The sequence below is a fragment of the Myiozetetes cayanensis genome, unplaced genomic scaffold, assembly GCF_022539395.1.
Source record: "Myiozetetes cayanensis isolate MyiCay16 unplaced genomic scaffold, myiCay2020 scf62, whole genome shotgun sequence".
Taxonomy (NCBI): Eukaryota; Metazoa; Chordata; class Aves; order Passeriformes; family Tyrannidae; genus Myiozetetes; species Myiozetetes cayanensis.
This window is the reverse complement of record NW_026087876.1, coordinates 13,346-33,810: the sequence shown is the minus strand read 5'-3', so window position 1 is coordinate 33,810 and position 20,465 is coordinate 13,346. Positions and strand designations below refer to the sequence as shown.

The following is a 20,465-nucleotide window of genomic DNA, read 5'->3' as shown; positions in this document are numbered from 1 at the left end:
AGCGCTCGAAGCAATTCTGTTGTGTTTCTTCATTTCAATTTCTTTCCTGTGCCTCCAACTCCTCCAAATCCACCAAAAACCAGACACGAACCCCAGCAGAACTGAGCTTCAAAGCATGGCAGAGAGTTTTCCCAACCTTGGAAATCTTCTTGCAATTGGAAAGGCTGAAGGATCCTTTGGTCATGACTCCCTGTTGTCACCAGAATGAGTTTCCACTTCTCCAAGAAAAAATTTAAATAAATATAAACCACATTCCATAGGGTTAATGGAAGCTGGTGGTAGATCCCTGCCAAGAGGGAAGTTTCAGGTAGAATTCAGGATTTCTGGATCCTTCCAAACCCCACTGGGGCACCTCTGCAGTGGCTGCAGATAGAGAATTTCCTCTGGGAGCACCTGATCCAGTCAGAGTTGGTGTAGGTACACTGGCCATTGCCCCAGACGTCAAACCTGTACCAACAGCACAGCCAGAGCTCCCAGAACACGGCTGGGATGGGACAGATTCCCATTCCCAGAGACATTAAGGGTGCTGCAGAAGCAGGGACCACCCTCCCCAGCAAACCCCCCACATAGAGCCCAAACTGCCTCCCACTCCTCAGAAGGAGTACTTTCACGTGCTTGGTCCCAGGGGCTCATCCGGGGATGTCCCCAACCCCCCAGCAGCATTTATATTCCAAAATCCACAGGCTGTGGCTGAGTGCTTTGGCACAACCAGGAAAAGCAGTGTTCGATTGCTTCACAGCTCACTAGATTATGTCTACATGTGTCTTTCTGCATCCAGCCTCCAGTCCAGCTCAACCCAGGCCATGGTTACAACCTCCAGAAGATAGGACATACAGGACATTGAATCACTTCCAAGCTCCAGAACCTTCCCTCTGGAGACCAATCCAATGGTGCACAGACCTCCCACAGCACAAAAGGAAATGCTGGAGGTGGAGAAAGCAAGCATCATAGGTATCTTGGTTCAGGAAATTCCCAAATCTCCTTCTCAAAAGGTATTCCACGCTGGCTCCTCGGGGATTTCTCTCACCATCTCCTCCCCACTGTCGATGGTGTCCAGGTGGACTCAGCAGGAGAGGCAGGAGGGCTTACTCTTGGTTCCAGCCCAATTCCTGCTTCCTGAAGTAAAGGCATTTGTTCCCAAGGCCGATCCCGCTCTCCAAGCAGCCGGGCAGGGTGGGTAGGACAGGCAAAGAGCACCCCATGATCCCCCAGCTTTCGTATTACCCTCACAGGTGCTTTCAGCATTTTCCAACACAGCCCAAAGCACTTGGGGGGCTCTCAGTGGGGTGCAAGCTCAGTTCAGGGGGAAATCCCACTGCTGCCATCAGCCTCCAAGATATTGCCTTGGGTGCAATATCTGGCTTGTCATGAGCAGTGGGATGCCACTTGTAGCTCTGTGGTGACTGAAAAGGGTGGAGAGTGGATTCTGCCCCAGTTGATGGGGTTGTAAAGGGGCTCCCAGGTCCCCAGGATAAATTCAACAGCTGGGGACACACATAAAAGGACACCCAGTAGACTTCTGTGTGAATGCAGGGCCACCCCTGTGTCCTGTAGGAAGAGGACAGTGTCACCCCACAAGGACAGAACCTGGCAAGTGTGAGGCTGTTCCAGGTGCCTGGAAGAGGCCTCGTGCTCTGCTTGGCCCCGTCAGTGGCCAATACTGACACCCCCGCTGGCCCTGGCTCTGGGCAGCTCTGCTGCCACAGTGTGTGCCCTCACCGTGTCCCTGACTCTGTCCCTGGCCATGTCCCTGCCCTTGGCTCTACTGTTGCCAGCTGAGTGAGGGGCACTTGGGCTGGGGGTCCCTGCCGTGCTCCCCGGGCAGCCAGTGTTGGGTGGGGGAATTGAGGGCTGGGCCTGCTCAGGACAGCTCTGTCCTCATGACCAGTGGCTCCAGACAAGAGGTTCCCATTCCATCCAGTGGTCACCCTGGTGCTAGCTCTGCTCCTGCTCCTGGCTTTGGTGGTGGCCTTGGCTGTGTGAGCAGCTGTGGTGGGGAGATGGCAGCAGCTTCAGCTCCACAGAAGCCTGGCCCAGAGGGGACAGACAGGGCCCTGACGAGGATGGTGGGCACTGGTGTGGCCTGGAGGGGAAGGGGCAATGACAACGTGTCCTCCCATGGTACCAAGGCTCTCTCTGCTCCTCATTGCAGGATCCATGGCCATGGAGAGTGTGTGTACCTGTGTGACCATGATCTCAGGAGTCTGAGCTGCTCATATCAGCAGCTGTATCTCTTCCACAAGCCCCAAGCTCACCTAGCACAGAGGTGATGGAGAAAGGACCTTCTCTGGTGCTGGGTACTCACAGCTTCACCTCTTCATCTAATATAGGGGTGGTGGTACCTTTCCACTATCTACTCTTGTCCTGTCCTTCTCTTTTTCTTATATATTTCTTTTGTGAAATATATTTATGACACTGTTGTATTTTTATACAAAAGAACCCAAATGACTGTGTCCTCCCTGCTCCCAAGGGGATTATTAGCTTTTTTATGTTTTTATTTTTGGAGCGCAGGAGCACCCTGGCAAAGCCCTGGGTTGGAGCAGGACCTGTACAGGCTCTGGGAACTCGGGATGTTGTCCAAGATCAGCTCGTAGCAGGAGGAGTTGAGTACCCCTGTCCCCTCTGTGCCCCCCAGGGATGGCAGAAGCCCCTCAGGAGGAAGGTCCAGAGGCACCATCCCCTGTCCCGGGGGCTCCACGAGCTGCCCTGCTGTTACAATCTGGTCAGAGGCTGCAACGAAGTTCTTTTAGATGATTACTTCGAAGGCGAGATTAAGGCACAAAACTCCAACTGTTAGGTCTCAAACAAGCAATTTGCTTTATTTGTAACAATAAGTAATGGTAAATGCAGGAGGGGAGAGAAGAGAGATAAGGAAAAGGAAAGGCTACAAGAGGAAAGTGCAAAAGTTACCAGCACCAGTGAGAGAAGCGGGTGTAGCCAGCCTCAGGCAGACAGGGAAGGGTCGCTGGAGGGAAGCAGGGGGTGAGCAGGCTAGATCCAAGAGAGATCCTGGGAGACGCAGGCAGGTGGGACACGAGCAGGACAGAGCGAGCAGTGGGGCCGGCAGCCAGCACGGGACCCTGGGCGATGTAATAGAAGGGTTAACTTTGTTCATAAAATCTTATGTGTATGAGGGAGTCAGAAACTTTTTGTTGTAATTAAACAAGAGGAGTTTCACAGACAGCTTGCTAATCAAGCAAGTGTCAATAAACAACTGATAAGAACTGCACCTTTTCATCTCTGACAAATACCAGACGACCACTTACCCAGCCACCGAACTCAAGCCACAAACAAATTTACATCCGAAAAGCCAATGCCAGACACCACTTAACATGCACTTAACAACCACGAACGTGTATAAAAAGAGATACTGACTTCATTTCGGGGTGTGCCTTGGCGGGGCACTGCCCTCCAGGCCACCCAGCGCTGTTTTGCTTTATTATCGCTTGCTTAATAAATTTATCAATGTTTATTTGGAATTGAGTTGTCTAAATTCTTATACTAACTTATAACAGGCGACACCGCCTGCACTGGACCAGACCTCGGGCAACGCTGGGCACTGCCTTAAACTCCCCCCCGGTGGGCGCTCAGCGGCCAGCTTGGCTCCGGGCAGAGCTTTGCACGGTGTTTTTAGTGGGTTAAGCTGCTGGTATCCAGGCAGGCTGGCTCTGCCAAGGCGGGAAAATGTACCAACTTTCTGTTGGAGACTCTCCAGGGGTTCCTCAAGCAGACCAAAACGTCCCCCAGGTGGATGCAGGCAGCCCCGCCAAGGCCAAAGGCGGTGTCCGCCCTTTAGTTCGGTCTCTGGGCTCGGGGAGGCTCCTGCAAAACTTACCCTCAGCTGCGGAAATAGCTTCGTTAGCGTGAAGTGGTTAATTGCCGCTTGTGCAACTTGAAAGGGTTTCGAAGAAGCCTTGTCCAAGGTGCCTAATTGTCCCATTAACACCTCCCGCGCCTCGGCAGAGCGCTCATCACCACTTGTTCATTGCAGCGGCCAATGCAAAAGCAGGAGTTCAGAGGTGGAACAATCTCTTACACCTGCACAGGGGTGGGCAGCCCGGGGGGTGGGCTCAGGTGGGTCTGAAGGGCTCTCCAGCACTTTGGAGGGTGACCTGGAGCGGGGACTGGGACTGAAAATACCTTGCAGTTGTGCAAGTTGCTGAGACAATGGACGTGGGGACAGCAGGGGACATGGGGACAGCAGGGGATATGGGCTGGCAGCCTGGGGACATCAGGGGACATGGGAACATCAGCAGGGACAGGGGGACAGCAGGGGATGTGGGGACAGCAGGAGTGTCCCTGTCCCTGTCACCTGGTGGATCTCCTGCCATCTGTTCCCGTGGGCAGTGCCGATGTGACGGGGGGGAGGGGATGGTGGGGTGACACAGTGACAGGATGATGATGTGACAGGGTGACAGGGTGACACAGTGTCACTGTCCCTGTCACCTGGTGGATCTCCTGCCATCCGTTCCCGTGGGCGGTGCCGATGTGACAGTGGGGGAGGGGATGGTGGGGTGATGGGGTCACAGGGTGACACAGTGACACAGTGACAATGGGGTGACAGGGTGACAATGGGGTGACAGGGTGACAGTGGGGTGACACAGTGACAGTGTCACACACACCTGGTGGATCTCCTGCCATCCATTCTCGTCAGCTGCTCCGATGTGGGCGTGGTTGTAGAGGAGGAGTTCTCACGCTGGGCAGCCAGAGTTAGGGGGGTCTCTGCAGGGACATGGGGGTCTCTGTCACCCGTGGGGAGTGGGGGACACAGGGGGTCAGGGGTCTCTGGGGAGGGGTCAGGGGGTCAGGTGGATGATCTCGACCTCCCGGGACCCTCATGCTGGGCAACCATGGTCAGGGGGTCTCTGGGGGGACACTGAGGATCAGGGTCACCCGTGGGGAGTGGGGGGACACAGGGGGTCTCTAGGGGGAGCCAGGGGGACACAAGGGAGGTCAGGGGTCTCTGGGGGGACACAGGGGGTCAGGGGAGGGTCGGAGGTCTCTGGGGATGGGGGGACATGGAGGGGGTTCAGGGGTCCCCAAGGGTTGGATCATTCCCAGGGGTTGGGAGGGGTCTCAGGGGGAGTTGGGGAGGGTCCCAGGGGCTTTCAGGGATTGTGGTGGGGGTCCCAGGGATTGGGGGTGTCCCCAAGGATTGGACTTTTCCCAGGGGTCAGGGGGTCTCGAGGGGTTTCCCAAGGGTCAAGGGGTCCCGAGGGGTCCCAGGGATTTGGGGGTTCCCCAAGGGTTGGGTCATCCCCAGGGGTTGAGGGAGGGTCCCAGGGGTTGCGGGGTCCCAGCGGTGAGGGGGGTTCTGAGGGGTTCCCAGGGGTCGTGGGTGTCCCAAGGGGTCGGGGGGCTGTTCCCAGGTCAGAGGGTTTCAGGTTTGGTTTTTTTTCAGGTTTCCCCAAAAGCCACCAAACCCCCTTAGAGCCCCCAAAATCCAACCAAGACCCCTCACCCTCCCGAGAGCCCCAAAATCCCCCTGAGATCCCCAAAAGTCCCCAAAACCCCATGAACCTCCAAAACCCCTCAAGAGCCCCCAAAATCCAACCAAGACCCCTCAAAATCCAACCAAAACCCACCCAAGAACCCCTCAAGACCCCCCAAAATCCAACCAAGGCCCCCCAAAATGCCACCAAGACCCCCCAAAACCCCCAACACCCTCCAAAACCCCCTGAGACCCCCAAATATCTCCCTAGACCCCAAAATCCCCCTTAAAACCCCTCATAAACTCCTTGAGGCCCCTCAAAACCCCCTTGAAACCCCCCAAAATCCAACCAAGATTCCCCAAAATGCCACCAAGACTCCCCCAAATCCCCCCCCCCCACCGTGTCCCAGTCCGGCTATTTCGGGCCAGGAATTTGCAGGGGGGGACCCAAAATGGGGGGGGGGGGGGACACAAAATGGGACATTGGGACCCCCAAAATGGGACACTGGGACCCAAAATGTGACAAAGACCCCAAAATGGGACACTGGGACCCCAAAATGGGACATTGAGACCCCCAAAATGGGGCGGTGGGACCCCCAAACGTGACACTGGGAGCCTAAAGGTGACAGGGGGACCCCAAAATGTGACACAGAGACCCCAAAATGGGGCAGGGGGACCCCAAAATGGGACATTGGGACCCCAAAAGTGGCACTGGGGGTGACAAAGGGACCCAAAATGGGGCATTGGGAGCCCGAAGGTGACACTGAGACCCCAAAATGGGACACTGGGACCCAAAATGTGACATTGGGAGCCCAAAAATGGGGCAGTGGGAGACCCTAAAGGCGACATTGAGAGCCCAAAGGTGACACTGGGGGTGACACTGGGACCCCAAAAGCTGACTGGGACCCCAAAATGGGACATTAGGACCCCCAAATGGGACACTGGGACCACAAAATAGGACATTGAGAGCCCAAAAATGACACTGGACCCCCCCCCCCCAAGTGTCACCACAACCCCCCCAATGTCACCGTGACCCCCCAAAACTCCCCAAATCCCCCAAAACTCCCCAAATCCCCCAAACTCCCCAAATCCCCCACGTGTCACCGAGACCCCCCACTGTCACCATGACCCCCAAAACCCCCAAACTCCCTAAAATCCTCCCAATCCCCCCACTCCTTCAACCCCCAAATCCCCCAAATCTCCCAAAGCCCCCAAACCTCCCCCAAACCCTCCAAATCCTCCCGACCCCCTCAAATCCCCCAACCCCCTAAATCCCCCAAACTCCCCAAATCCCTCCTAACCCCTCCAAAAACCTCGCGCCCAGGCCACGCCCACTTGCCCCACGACGGGGGGAGGAGCCCCAAAATGAGGCCAAACGGGGCCGAACGAGGCCAGGCCGGGGGCCCTCGCGTGTCCCACTTTGCACGCGTGTGCAACGCCCCTCTCCCCTTCCTTCCCCACCCACCCAGCCTCCCCACGAGGCCCCAAATTTGGGAGGGGTTCGTGAAGGACACGTGGAGGGGAGGGGGCGGAGCTTGGACCACACGACCCTCCCCACCCTTCGGGGGTCGCGGGGAGGAGGTGAGTTTGGACCCCTCCCCACCCGTGCATGTGGATTACACGACCCCTCCCCCTTGATGGACCCCCACCTTAACGCCCCTAAATCAGCCTCCCTTTAAAGACCCCTAAAATGACCCCCTTTAATGCCCCTCTAAATCATACCCCTTTTAAAGACCCCTTAAATGACCCCCTTTTAAAGACCCCGAGTCCCCTTTAGAGACCCCCAAACGACCCCTAAATCACCCCCTTTAGAGACCCCTTTAACGTACCCCATAAAATTACTCCCCCTTTAAAGACCCCTTGAACAACCCCCTTTAAAGACCTCCTAAATCAGCCCCCCTTTAAAGACTCCCCAAACGACCCCTAAAACGACGCCCCTTTAAAAGCCCCTAAATCACTCCCCTTTAAAGACCCCTTAAATGACCCCTTTAACGACCCCTTTTCCCCCTCCATTTCCTTGCACGACCCTCCCCCTCAGGACCCCCCAAAAACGCCCCCACTAAACGACCCCTTTTCGACCCCTCCCTTGACAGACCCCTAAAACGACCCCACCAACCCCCGACCCCTTCCCCCAAATTCCACGTGTCCGGACCCCCTCGCCCATCCCCCAATGTTCACGACCCTTTCCCATTTTCACGACCCCCAATTTAACCCCTCCCTTCCCACGACCCCCGCCCCCATTTAACCCCCTTTACCCCCCCACTCCACGTGTCTCCCCCTAAATTTCACGACTCCCCCTCTTTTCCCACCCCCCTTCCCTCCACCCACGTGTCTCTCTCTCTGGCGCATCGCGCGACCCCTCCCACGACCCCTCCCCACGCCCCCCTTCCCCCGCCCCCATCCCAAAACCTCCCCCTCCCCAAAAACGGCCCCGTTCCGCCCCTCCCCCGCCCCCGGCCCCACTGCCACAAAAAATCCACCCCCCAAATCGCAGCGACCCCGCCTCTAAAAATGCACCGACCACCCTCCAAAATCACAGCGACTCCACCCAAAATTCCACCGGAGCTTCATAAAATACATCCCCCACCCTCGCCCCCAAAATCTCACGGACACCGCCCCTTAAAAATCAGACCTCCCCCACCCCCAAAGCCCACATCGCCCCCAAAACGCCGCGACCACCCCCCAAAACGGCACCTCCCCCACCCACTCCCAAAATACCTCCCCCAAAAGAACCCGGATCGCCCCCAAAATTTCACCTCCCCTCGCCAAAACCGCATCGACCACCCCCCATTCCCCAACCCCCAAAAACCCCTCGCCCTCCGCCCCTTCCCCAACCACGCGACCACGCGTACGGTACCTGCCGGGGCTGCGGGACCGGCGGGGGAGGCCACGAAAACAAACCCCGCCCCCGAAAAAAAAAGCCGAGGCCGAAGGGAACGGACGGAGCGGCCGCTCCTGCGGGCCACGCCCACGCGCGACAGGGCCACGCCCACTCGCCCGCGGGACACGCCCACCCGGTACGGGAGGGACCAAGCCACGCCCACAGTGTGACCGGTATGGAAATGAGGCCACGCCCATCGACGGCGCGTGGGGGAAGGGATGAGGGCGGGTTCGCGTCCGTGCCACGCCCACTGATGTAGTCCACGCCCATAACCAGTAGACCACGCCCCACATTCACTGGCCACGCCCACCTGCTGATAAGGAGGGATACTGCCCATGCCCACAGCCACGCCCATCACACGCCACGCCCAATAGCTGCCCCCGCCCACTACGGAGACCACGCCCACTCCCACCTTGGCCACTCCCCCGCGGCAGGAGCGTCTGTGGGGGCCCCAGAGGGGTCTCTGGAGATCCGCCCCTCCCCCTTCAGGGACACGCCCCCTCATGAATATTAATGAAGCAACGGTGGGTAAGGCGGGTCCGCCCCTCGTGCATATTAATGAGGCGCCGATCGCTGGCAGCCACGCCCTCATTTATGGCAATGAAGAGAAAAGAGTTCATGAATATTAATAAGCTGTTAATGACGTTTGTGAATTTCCTGATGATTTCCTAATTAACATTGGATGCGCCCCTCGGCTCATGAATATTATTGAGCAACCCCCTCTCCGCGTTGATATTAATCTTAATGAGAGCCCTTGACAAGGCCCCCCCCCCCGTAATTAATGACGTCACCCGGCGGAACGCGCCGGGCATTAATATTCATGAGCTGTCGCACCACCGATACAGCCGGTCCGCGTTTGACCCCGCCCCCTCATTAATATTAATGAAGGGCTCTGGGCGGGCGCGTGCTTTGGGGAAGGCGCGTGGCTTCCCGGAGCGGGCGTGGCTTGTGATGGGGGCGGGACCAGAGATGGGGCGGGGTTAGGGAATGGGGCTCACAGAAGGGGCGTGGCTTTGGAAGGGGCAGGGGAAGTGCAGAGGGGCGGAGCCTCGAAGGAGTGGCTTTAAAAGGGGCGGGGCTTCACGCCGAGGGAGGGGCTTTGTGGCAGAGGGCGTGGTTTGCCATGAAGGGGCGTGGCCTTGGGGCGTGGCTTGGGCCCGGGGGCGTGGCCGCCCCTTAGCGCCGTCTTGCGGCGACTCGGGGCGTCTTGCACCGCCTCCGCCCCTCCCCCTCCCTCCCAAATTCACCCCCTCGAGACCCCACCGGGACCCCCCGAGATCCCCCAAACCCGAGACCCCTCAATTAAACCTCCCCTTTAATTAACCCCCAATCAACCCCCCCAATTAACTCCCAATTAAAGACCCCCTAAAATAACCCCCCAATTAGAGACCCCCTTAATTAACCCCTCAATCGCAAATCCCCTATTTTTGGGGTCCCCCCCCGTTTTGGGGGTCCTAAACCCCATTTTTAGGGTCCCAAGCCCCATTTTTTTATCCCAAACCCCATTTTTGGGGTCTCAAATCCCGTTTCTTGGGTCCCAAATCCCCATTTTAGGCTCCCAACCCCATTTTTTGGTTTCCCAAACCCACATTTTTAGGGTCCCAAGCCCCATTTTTGGGTCCCAAAACCCCATTTTTGGATCCTAAATCTCATTTTTAGGGTCTCAAACCCCATTTTTTGGTTCCCCAAACCCACATTTTTGGGTCCCAAATCCCCATTTTTTGGGGTCCCAAATCCCCATTTTTGGGGTCCCATCCCCACTTTTGGATCACAAATCCCCTATTTTTTGGGGTCCCCCCCGTTTTTGGGGTCCTAAACCCCATTTTTAAGATCCCAAGCCCCGTTTTTTTATCCCAAACCCCATTTTTGGGGTCCCAAATCTCGTTTTTAGGGTTCCAAATCCCATTTTTGGCATCCCAATTCCCGTTTCTGGGATCCCAAACCCCATTTTCAGGGTCCCAAATCCCGGTTTTGGGGTACCAAATCCCATTTTCTTTATCCCAACTCCCATTTTTAGGGTCTCAAGTCCCATTTTTGGCGTCCCAATTCCCATTTCTGGGATCCCAAACCCCATTTTCAGGGTGCCAACCCCCCTATTTTTGGGGGAGTTTTGGGATCCCGGGGAGGTTTTGGGGGCACAAGGGGGGGGTGGAGGGTTTGGGCTTAAATCGATGGATCTTGGGGGGAATTTGGGTTATTTTGGGGTGGCGAAATTTTGGGTTGAAAATTGAGGATTTGGGGACAAAATTCAGGGATTTCGGGATGAAAATTGGGGATTTTGGTGTGAAAATCAAGGATTTGGGGGTGAAAATCAAGGATTTGGGGACGAAATTCAGGGATTCTGATGTGAAAATCATGGATTTTTGGATGAAATTCGAGGATTTGGGGGCAAAATTCGGGGGTTTGGGATAAGAATCGGGGATTTGGGGCAAAAATTTGGGATCTGGAGGGGGGAAATAGGGGATTCTGATGCAAAAATCAAGGATTTTGGGACGAAATTCGGGGTTTGGGGACAAAATTCGGGGATTTGGGGCTGAGATTTGGGAATGAAAACGGGATTTCGTGGTGAAAATCAAGGATTTTGGGGATAAAAATCGGGGATATGGGGACGAAATTTTGGGATTTTGCAACAAAATTCAGGGATTTGGGGGTGAAATTTGGGTGTTTGGGGACGAAATTCGGGGGTTTGGGGGGAAAAATTTGGGATCTGGGGGAAAAATTGGGGATTCAGGGGTGAAAATCACGGATTCTGATGCGAAAATCAATATTTTGGGATGAAATGCGGGTATTTGGGGGCGAAATTTGGGGATTTGGGGGTTAAAATCAAGGATTTTGTGACGAAATCCGTGGATTTTAGAAAGAAAATCAGGGATTTTGGGGTGAAATTTGGGGATTTGGGGGTGAAAATCAAGGATTTTGGGATGAAAAGTGGGGATTTGGGGATGAAATTCGGGGATTCTGATGTGAAAATCAAGGATTTTTGGATGAAATTCGGGGATTTTGGGGACGAAATTCGGGGATTTGGGGATAAAAATCTAGGTTTGGGGGTGAAATTTGGGGATTTTGTGACGAAAATTGGGGATTTGGGGACGAAATTTGGGGATTTTGGGATAAAAATCGAGGATTTGGGGGTGCAAATCAAGGATTTTGGGATGAAATTTGGGGATTTTGTGACCAAATTCGGGGATTTGGGGGAAAAATTTGGGACCTGGGGGGGAAAATCGGGGATTCTGATGCGAAAATCAAGGATTTTGGGACGAAATTGGGGGATTTTGGGAAAAAATCGGGGGAGTTTTTTTTGGGGTGTTTCTTCCTCCGAGGGTACAAAACCGAGGCTAAAAAACCCACCATTTGTAATCAATTTATTTGTTGGGGTGGAGTGTTAATTTGGGCCCGGGGGGGGTGGGGGGGATGACCCCGGGCGGCTTCGATGACGTCACCAAACACCACGGAGAGGGGGGGATAAAACCACCCCCAAAAACCGGCTCGTGGGTGACGTCACCGCTGACGTCACTCGGGGCTCAGCCAGGTCCCCGCCGCCTCCACGTCCCGCGGCACCACCAGGAACAGCTCGGAGAGGCCGCTCGACAGCAGCGACCGCAGGAACGACCTGAGCGGGGCGGGGACACCGCGGGGACAGCGGGAGTGGCACCCGCGGCACCGCCAGGGACACCCCCGGCACCCATTCCACCCACTCCACCTCCCATTTTCCACATTTCCCCCATTTCCGCCCCGTTTCTCCCCCGTTTTTTCCTCATTTCCCCCCAAATTTCCTCCCTTTTTCCCGTTTCCCCCCCATCCCCCCCGTTTTTCCTCCATTTTTCTCAATTCCCCTCTTTTTTCCCCCCTCATTTCCCATTTCCATTCTTTTTCCCCATTTCTGCCCCATTTTCCCCCCAAAATTTTCCCCGTTCCCCCCATATCCTTCTATTTTCCCCCCATTTCCCTCTTTTTTCCCCCATTCCCATTTCCCCCATCCCAATTTTTCCCCCATTTCTCACCATTTTTCCCCATCTCCCCATTTTCCCCCCATATTTCCCCCATTTTCCCACTGTATTTTCCCATTTCCCCCCTTTTCTCCCCCATTTCCCCCGCTTTTCCCCATTTCCCTCCATTCCCCCCATATCGCCCATCCCTCCCCATTTCTCCGTTTTCCCCCCAATTTTTCCCCATTTCCCCCCATTTTTTTCCAATTTCCCATTTCTCCTCCATTCCCCCCATTTTTCCTCCCAATTTCCCCCCCTTTTTCCCAATTTCTCCCCCTTTTTCTCCCCTTCCCCCCAATTTTCCCCCATTTCTTCCCCATCCCCCATTTTCCCGTTTTTTTCCCCATTCCCCCCCTTTTTTCCCATTTCCCCCAATTTTCCCCATTTTCCCCCATTCTCCCAACTTTTCCCCATTTCCCCCCACATTTCCCCCATTTTCCCCCAATTTTTCCATTTTCCCCCATTTCCCCTATTTTTCCATTTCCCCAATTTCCCCCTTTATTTCCCATTCCCCCGTTTTTCCCTCATTTCCCCCATTTTTTTATCAACTCCCCCCCTCCTTTTTTTCCCCATTTCCCCCATTTTTTCCCCTTTTCCCCCCCTTTCCCACCTGAGCTGCTCCTCCCCCCCGATGGGGAGGGGTCTGGCCAGTTTGGAGTCCAGGTTGTAGAAGGTGCCCCCCCATTGCCGGACCCCCACCCAGTGGGGGCGGCTCAGGGGCAGCGACCACCCCCCAATTGTCACCCGGGAGGGGACATTGAGGAGCAGTCCCAGCACCGGGGACAGGCACAGGCGCTCCAGGGGGCTGGGGGGGTGACAAAAGGTGACAGGGGGGTCACACGGGGTCACGGGTGGGGTCAGGGACCACCCCCCCGATTGTCACCCGAAAGGGGACACTGAGGAGCAAACCCAGCACGGGGGGGTTAGAGGGGTCGGGGGGCTTTGGGGGTCAGGGGGTTTGGGAGGTCACACGGGGTGGGGGACCCCTCCACCGAATTTGGGGAGTGGTCCCGGGGGTCTGTCCCGAATTTAGGGAGGGTCCCACCCTCTCTTATCCCCCAGTCCCCAGGGAAGGTGGATCCCGAATTAGGTCAGGGGTCTCTGAGGGTGGATTTCCCATATTAGGGGGGTCCCAGGGGGCTTCCCCGAATTGGGGGGATCCCGGGGGTTTTGTCCCTAATTTGGGGAGGGGTCCCACCCTCTCTTATCCCACCAGACCCCAGGGCAAGGTGGAGGTTCGGGGGGTCCCGAAATGGGGTCGGGGGTCTCTGGGGTGGGTTCCCAAATTGGGGGTTCTGGGGGCTTCCTGGAATTGGGGGTCCCGGAGGGTCTATCCCTAATTTGGGGAGGGGTCCCACCCTCTCTTGTCCCACCAAACAGCCCCGGAAGGTGGATCCCGAATTAGGGTCGGGGGTCTCTGGGGTGGATTCCCCAAACCAGGGGTTTCCCCTGAATTGGGGGGTCCCGGGGTGTGTCGCTAATTTGGGGAGGGTCCCACCGTCTCCTGTCCTACCAGACGGCCGCCAGCCCCAGGGTGCCCAGGGCGGCCATGACGGCGTTCACGTCGTAGTTTCCCGTCCCGAGGGGGCTCCGGTGGGGTTGAGCCGCGAGTGGGGGACAGGCTGGGGTGGGGAGGGTCCTGCGGTCAGACCCCTCCCCAAATTCCACAGAAACCGCCCTCAAAACCCCTCAGCCCAAAGCTGGGTTCTCAAACTCCTTTGCCTAAGCCCCCCCAAAGAGCCCCCAGGACCGCTCCCTAAACCCTCTCAAATTCTCCCAAAACTCCCCCAAATCCCCCCAAAACTTCCCCAAATCCCCCTCAAACCCCCAAAATCCCTCCAAAGCCCCCTCAAATCTCCCCCAAACCCCTTCCACCACCCCCAAACTCCCTCAAATCTCCCCAAAATCCCCTCAAACCTCCCCCAAAACCCCCAACCCCCGAAACCCCTCCCACCACTCTCAACCCCCACTCAAATCCCCCCAAAACTCCCCTCAAAACCCCTCAAATCCCCCAAACTCCCCAAATCCCCTCAAAACCCCCCAAAATCCCCTCAAAACCCCCAAATCGCCCCAAAACTACCCCAATCCCCTCCCACCCCTCAAACCCCCAAAACTCCCCCAAACCCTCCAAAACTCCCCAACCCCCTAAAATCCACCCTAAACTCCCCCTCAGCCCCCTCCCACCATCCCTAAACCCCTAAAATCCCCAAAACTCCCCCAACACCTCCCTAAAATCCCCCAAAACCCCCTCAAATCCCTCCCACCCCCTCAAATTCCACCAAACCCCTCAAATCCCTCCAAAACTCACCCCAAATCCCCCTCAAATTCTCCCCAAACCCCGCCCACCATCCCCAAACCCCTGCCAAATCCCCTCAAACCTCCCCAAAACCTCCCTAAATCCCCCAAATCCCCCGAATTGGGTCTGGGGTCTGACCCCCTGCAGATCCTGTCCATGGCGTCTTTGCCGATCCAGGGTCTCTGCAGGAGGTTGTTGAGGGCGTGGAGAGCGCAGAGCTCGAGGCGCTGCCGCTCGTGGTACCCCGGGAACCCCCCCGGGACCTCCCCCCCCAAAAAAGGGGGCTCCGGGAGACCCCCCCCTTCACTGGGGGGATGGGGGAGACCCTCCCCCAATTCCTGCCCCGGGGGGGGCAATGAGGGGGCTGGGGGAGATAAAGGGGAAGAGGGGAAAGGGGGGGTCAGTTCATGGATCGGGACAAAAAAACACCCCAAAACTGGGCTCAGAACCCCCCCCCAAATCCTTGCAGGAACCCCCAAAGCCTTCCAGGACCCCCCCAAAACCTTCCAGGACTCCCCAGAACCTTCCAGGACCTCCCAGACCCTCCCAGACCATCCTGATCCCCCAAAAATCTTCCAGGACCCCCCCAGATACTTCCAGGACCTTCCAAGATCCCCCTAATCACCCCCATGACCCCCAAAATTTTCCAGGACCACCCAAAACCTTCCAGGACCTCCCAAATCCTTCCAGGACCCCCCAAATCCTTCCAGGACCACCCAAAACTCCCCAAGACCCCCCAAAACTTTCCAGGACCTCCCAAATCTTTCCAGGACCCACCAGACCTCCCCAGTCACATCCCGGACCTCCCAAACCCTTCCAGGACCCCCCAAACCCTCCCTGACATCCCCCAGACCCCCCCACCCCGCGAAACCCTCCCAAACCCCTCCCCTCCCCCGCAGACCCTCGGGAATACCCCTCCCCCTCTTAAGCACCCCCCGCCCCTCCTGCCCCTCCCGACCCCCGACCCCCAAAAACTCCCCAACCCCCCAAAATCCCCCAAATCCCCCCAAAAACCCCCTCACCCCGCGCCTCCTCGGGCGCCATGGCGGCCTCCGACCCGGAACTACAACTCCCGTCATGCCTTGCGCGCCTCCCGACCAATCACAACCCTCGGGCCTTCTCCTTCCACCAATCAGAGCCCACCACAGCGCGGCGTCTCGGCCAATCAGAGGCCGAGGGAGGCACTCCCGGCCCGTGGCCGCCGCCATGATGGGAAGGTCGCGGCCATTTCGGAGGCTTTGGGGGTGTTTTAATGACGCCAAAACGTCCCCAAATTGTCCCGAATTGTCCCCACAGGGTCCCTAAGGCGTCCCTGGGGGTTTTTTGGGTTTTTTTTGGGGTTTCGGCTCGTCGCGGTGCGTGGTTTTGGAATGTTTGTTGAACGCCCATAGTTCCGGTGGGCGGGGTAAGTTAATGAGGGGTCGGGGCTATGCTAATTAGGGACGGTTTCTATTAAGGAACGGCGCGATTAATATATTATAATATATATTATAGATTAATTATAAATTAATAAATATTAAAATAGAAGTATATATAATAAAAATATACATTATAACAAGAATCTACATAGCATAATAAAAATATTAATATATTGATTTTTTATAAATAAACAAACTCTCAATCTCCTCAGAGACCAAAAAACTTCCTCAGGGACCCCCAAATCCCTTCAAGGACCTTCAACCTCCCCCCTCAGGACACCAAAACTCCCTCAGGGACCCCCAAATTTCAACCTCCCCCCCCTCATGACACCAAAACTCCCACAAGAACCCCCAAAACTCTTCAAGGACCTTCAGCCTCCTCCCTCAGGACACCAAAACTCCCTCAAGAACCCCCAAATCCCTTCAAGGACCTTCAACCTCTTCAGAGACCAAAAAACCAAATTTTCCAACAGGTCTTTGCCCATCAGGGGTTTGGGTAAATTTGGTAAATAGAAAACCTGATGGACTCCCTTCTGCTTTCCAATTTTGACCTTTAGGGGTTTCAAAAAGAAAGCTTTTTCTGATTGGCCAGTGGCTCCCACAACTTGAACATATTTATCACTTATAGCCCTCAGTTCTTGATTTAAAACAGAAAACGTGGCTCCAGTGTCAACTAAAAAGTCCAATTTTTCCTCTTCTTCCCCAGCTCAATTTTAACCAGGGGGTCTGCTGGGGATGAACCAGCCGGTCCCCTTCGTTCAGTGCTCTGGTGAGCTGTGACAGCCCCTCCTGAGTTTCTATTTGCCAGTTTAGGGCGATCTCCCTTCCAGTGCCCCTCCTGCATGCAACAGGTGCACTGATTTTGTCCCTCTCTTGCTTGTTGAAAAGGTGAGTCCCCTCTCCCTCTCATTGCCTGCCCTCTGCCACCACCCCTAATATCTGAATTCTGAGTTAAAGCAGCAACCACAACCTTTGTTCATTTTCTATCTTCTCTTTTCCTCCTGTTGTTGTGCACTTTCCAGGCTTCATTCATTGACACCTCTAAATCTTTATTGGAAAGATAATCAATTTTCTGCAACCTTTTTCTCATATCAGGGTTACTTTGTCCCATCAGCACCCCCCTAGTTGTTGTTTACCTGTCTCTGATGATGGATCCAGGGCAGAGTATTTTCTCCTGGCAGCTCTAAGTCTGTCTAAGAATGCCCTGGGTGTCCCATCGTTGCCTTACATGGTACAAGGCAGCCCAATTCACTGCTTTGGGTGTAGGGGCTTCACAATCCCACCTGGACCAATCTTCTGCACTGACCCAATAACTTAGAATGGTCAGGGTTGTTCGGGTCCCAGTTAGGTTTTCAAACTGGAAAAATTTCATCTTTGTCTCCCCTTACAACATTTGTTGCAATCTGCCCTTCCACATGATTTCTTGCTGCTTTTATTACTCGCTGTTTTTCTGTTTCTGTCAATTCCGGGAGAATCAAGTCGATATCTGACCAATCTACCTCCTGATTTTTCACAATTAATTCAAATCTCTTACCCACTGGGTTTGTTCCAAGCTTTGATGAGCCCCACACCCCATACAATAGGAATTCTTCTTATCCCCCTCAAATGCCCACCTTATCTTTATTTACGACTGCTGGGCTGCTCAAAGAATATCCCCTCTATCTCTTACTTCAGTACAGTCAGCAGAACAGCACAAGCTGTCTCTGTTATATTTCAACATGAGCAGAGCATCTTTGACAGAAGGTGGTACCAAACTCCATCTGAGTTAATCCTTAAAAACCCTGCTCTGTTCCATGTACAGGAGCATGGCGGGCTTGCAGGCGGCAACTCAGAGGACAGCACAGGACAAAGGATTTTTGGCATTGCTGGGTGGCTTAATGGACAGAGTTTTAGTGCCTGGCCCAAACAAGTGGTAAAGCTGGGCATTTACTGCCTGCTAGAGCTCCTCAGAAAAACAAAAAGGGGGAATTGTGGGAAGGGCTGGGCTGTGGGCAGCTTAGGCCTGGAATTGGAGCAGTTCCAGCTGTGAGCTTGTAAAGGAATGGAAATATCCAGAATGAGAAAGCAGAAGAGGAAAAACTGCAGTAAGTGACAGGTGTTGTTTTGAGATGTGCCAGCAGGCACAAAGACACTGAGCACCTCTCAGCAGATGAGCTGAAGCGTGTCCAGAGGCACAGAGCCAATGAAGAATAACTTGTGTGGCGTGGACAGGGGAAAAGCCCAGAAAAGATCTCTGGGTGTTGTTAATAAAGGTCATTGCCTGCCAACAGTCTGAGGGTGCGTCTTTGGAGTCTGCTGCAAGTGCCACCCCCAGGACACGGGTGACACCCTGGAGACAGGGGTGACATCACTGGGGACCAGTGATATCACAAGGACACTGGGTGACACCCCTGGGGACAGCAGTGACATCAAAGGACACTGGTGCCATCAAAGGGATATCAGTGACATCCCTGGAGACCAGTGACATCACAGGGACATGGTGCCACCCCTGGGGACAGCAGTGACATCACTGGGGACCAGAGACATCCCAGGGCACTGGTGACATCATAGGGACATTGGTGACATCATTTGAGACCAGTGATATTACAGGGGACTGTTGAAAATAAAAGGACAGCCCTGATGTCACAAGGAAATCAGTGACACCACGGGGACATGGAGCCACTGCTGGGGACAATGGTGACATCAAAGAGACAGCAGGGACATCATTGGGGACATTGGTGACATCAGAGGGGACAGCGGTGACATCACACGAGATCAGTGACATCACAGGGCTCTGGTGACATCAGAGGGGCATCAGTGACACCACGGGGACATGGTGCTACCACTTGGGAGAGCGGTGACATTACAGAGACAGCAGTGACATTTTGGGGACACAGGCACCACCCTTGGGGACAGCGGTGACATCACATGGGACAGTGGTGACATCTGGGGAGACAGCAGTGACATCACTGGAGACTGCTGACATCACAGGGATAGCAGTGACATCAAAGGGACAGCAGTGAAATCACATCCCTTATTCCTGCTTTTCAGACCAACCAAGGATGCAGCCTGCTGGAATACAAAGACCCTCCTTGGACTTCACAAAGTGAGAGATATCAAACATACAAACCCAGGAGTCTTTAGTTTTTATCAGTATTATCCCTTTAACTCTTTGAGGGTACAATCAAAAAGCACACAGAGTACCTTCTTTTTAGGATCTTATCACTGGGAGAGGTCCTTGACTGAGACAGAAAATTGCCCTTCAGGACCCACCAGTACCTTGTGAGCAGGCATTCCAGTCCAAATGCTAACAGGATTAGGTTTTTATCTCACAACAGAGCATTCTGAACCCCTCTGGATGTAATAGAAGGGTTAACTTTGTTCATAAAATCTTATGTGTATGAGGGAGTCAGAAACTTTTTGTTGTAATTAAACAAGAGGAGTTTCACAGACAGCTTGCGAATCAAGCAAGTGTCAATAAACAACTGATAAGAACTTCACCTTTTCATCTCTGACAAATACCAGATGACCACTTACCCAGCCACCGAACTCAAGCCACAAACAAATTTACATCCGAAAAGCCAATGCCAGACATCACTTAACATGCACTTAAGAACCACGAACGTGTATAAAAAGAGACACTGACTTCATTTCGGTGTGTGCTTCGGCAGGGCACTTGCCCTCCAGGCCACCCAGCGCTGTTTTGCTTTATTATCGCTTGCTTAATAAATTTATCAATGTTTAATTGTAATTGAGTTGTCTAAATTCTTATACTAACTTATAACATGGAGAAGGCAGGTAAGTGAACAATACCACAGTGATCCTAAAGAAAGAGCTGGTCTCAATTTCTCTTGCTAGCATAGGATAACGTACTAAGGTTTAAATTTAAATGGACATGGCTAAAGGGGAAAGCACCACTTGGAAAACAAATTATTGGTTCCATTAAAGAAAGTGAAGCAGCACAATGGTGGCTAATCCCAGACATGAACTGCTGAAGTTAATTGAGAAGCATCCTCAAAAGGTACTTTCTCCCTCTGCCAGTTCTGTAGAGCAGAACCAAAGGCAGCTCCTGCACACAGATCTATCCTTGGACAAGGATGGACACACTGCCTGGTTGAACCCCATAAACTTTTTAAAGGCAAAGAGAACATTTCCTCACATCCAGCTGCACATTCATCTGTATTTCTCCAGCTAAGATTTATTTCTAAGCAGTTACAGCTAGATTCCAGCAAGTGCCAACCTTATTTCAGTACGAGAGCGCCCATTTTGATTTAGCACAATGCAGTTGTACTGCATTGCTATGAAAATGACTAGAGTTAAACTAGTTTTTAAAAAACCCAGCTTTAGTTGAACCAACACAAATTTGTCTGCAGGCACCAAACTCCACCTCACCATCCCAGATATCTCTCACCTAAAATTTCCCTTCCTAACAAGGGAGGGAAAGTTTCCAGACCACAGACTTTGTCAATACCAA

At 54.1% G+C, this 20,465-nt stretch overlaps 1 protein-coding gene, 1 long non-coding RNA gene and 1 pseudogene across 3 annotated transcripts; all 3 read right to left on the bottom strand.

Moving 5' to 3' along the window:
- Positions 1–303: 303 nt before the first annotated feature.
- Positions 304–1,202, bottom strand: LOC126651466 (C-type lectin domain family 2 member G-like; annotated as a pseudogene).
- Positions 1,203–2,793: 1,591 nt separating this feature from the next.
- LOC126651464 (uncharacterized) lies at positions 2,794–8,341 on the bottom strand. Its single transcript, XR_007631699.1, has 2 exons — positions 8,289–8,341; positions 2,794–4,722 (listed from the first exon to the last, which is right to left on the bottom strand). It is a non-coding gene; the product is annotated as an uncharacterized LOC126651464 (long non-coding RNA).
- A 3,316-nt stretch (positions 8,342–11,657) lies between these two features.
- Positions 11,658–15,663, bottom strand: LOC126651460 (josephin-2-like). 2 transcript variants are annotated; one of them, XM_050337367.1, is made up of 4 exons: positions 15,617–15,663; positions 14,733–14,958; positions 12,909–13,103; positions 11,658–11,922 (listed from the first exon to the last, which is right to left on the bottom strand). In XM_050337367.1, the coding sequence occupies exons 1-4, from the start codon at positions 15,636–15,638 to the stop codon at positions 11,823–11,825; spliced, it is 543 nt and encodes a 180-aa protein (XP_050193324.1). In that variant the 5' UTR covers positions 15,639–15,663; the 3' UTR covers positions 11,658–11,822. The 2 variants fall into 2 exon arrangements, 1 of the variants encoding a protein (XP_050193324.1); XR_007631698.1 differs by lacking the exons at positions 14,733–14,958; positions 15,617–15,663 and adding an exon at positions 13,797–13,916.
- Positions 15,664–20,465: the final 4,802 nt, after the last annotated feature.

Excerpts from the sequence above, each read along its gene's own strand:
- LOC126651460 (XM_050337367.1), bottom strand. The coding sequence starts at position 15,638 with ATGGCGCCCGAGGAGGCGCGGG. Across the intron at positions 14,959-15,616 it reads GGCGCCCGAGGAGGCGCGGG|CCCCCTCATTGCCCCCCCCG; the intron begins GTGAGGGGGTTT and ends TATCTCCCCCAG. Across the intron at positions 13,104-14,732 it reads ATGGACAGGATCTGCAGGGG|CCCCCTGGAGCGCCTGTGCC; the intron begins GTCAGACCCCAG and ends TCACCCCCCCAG.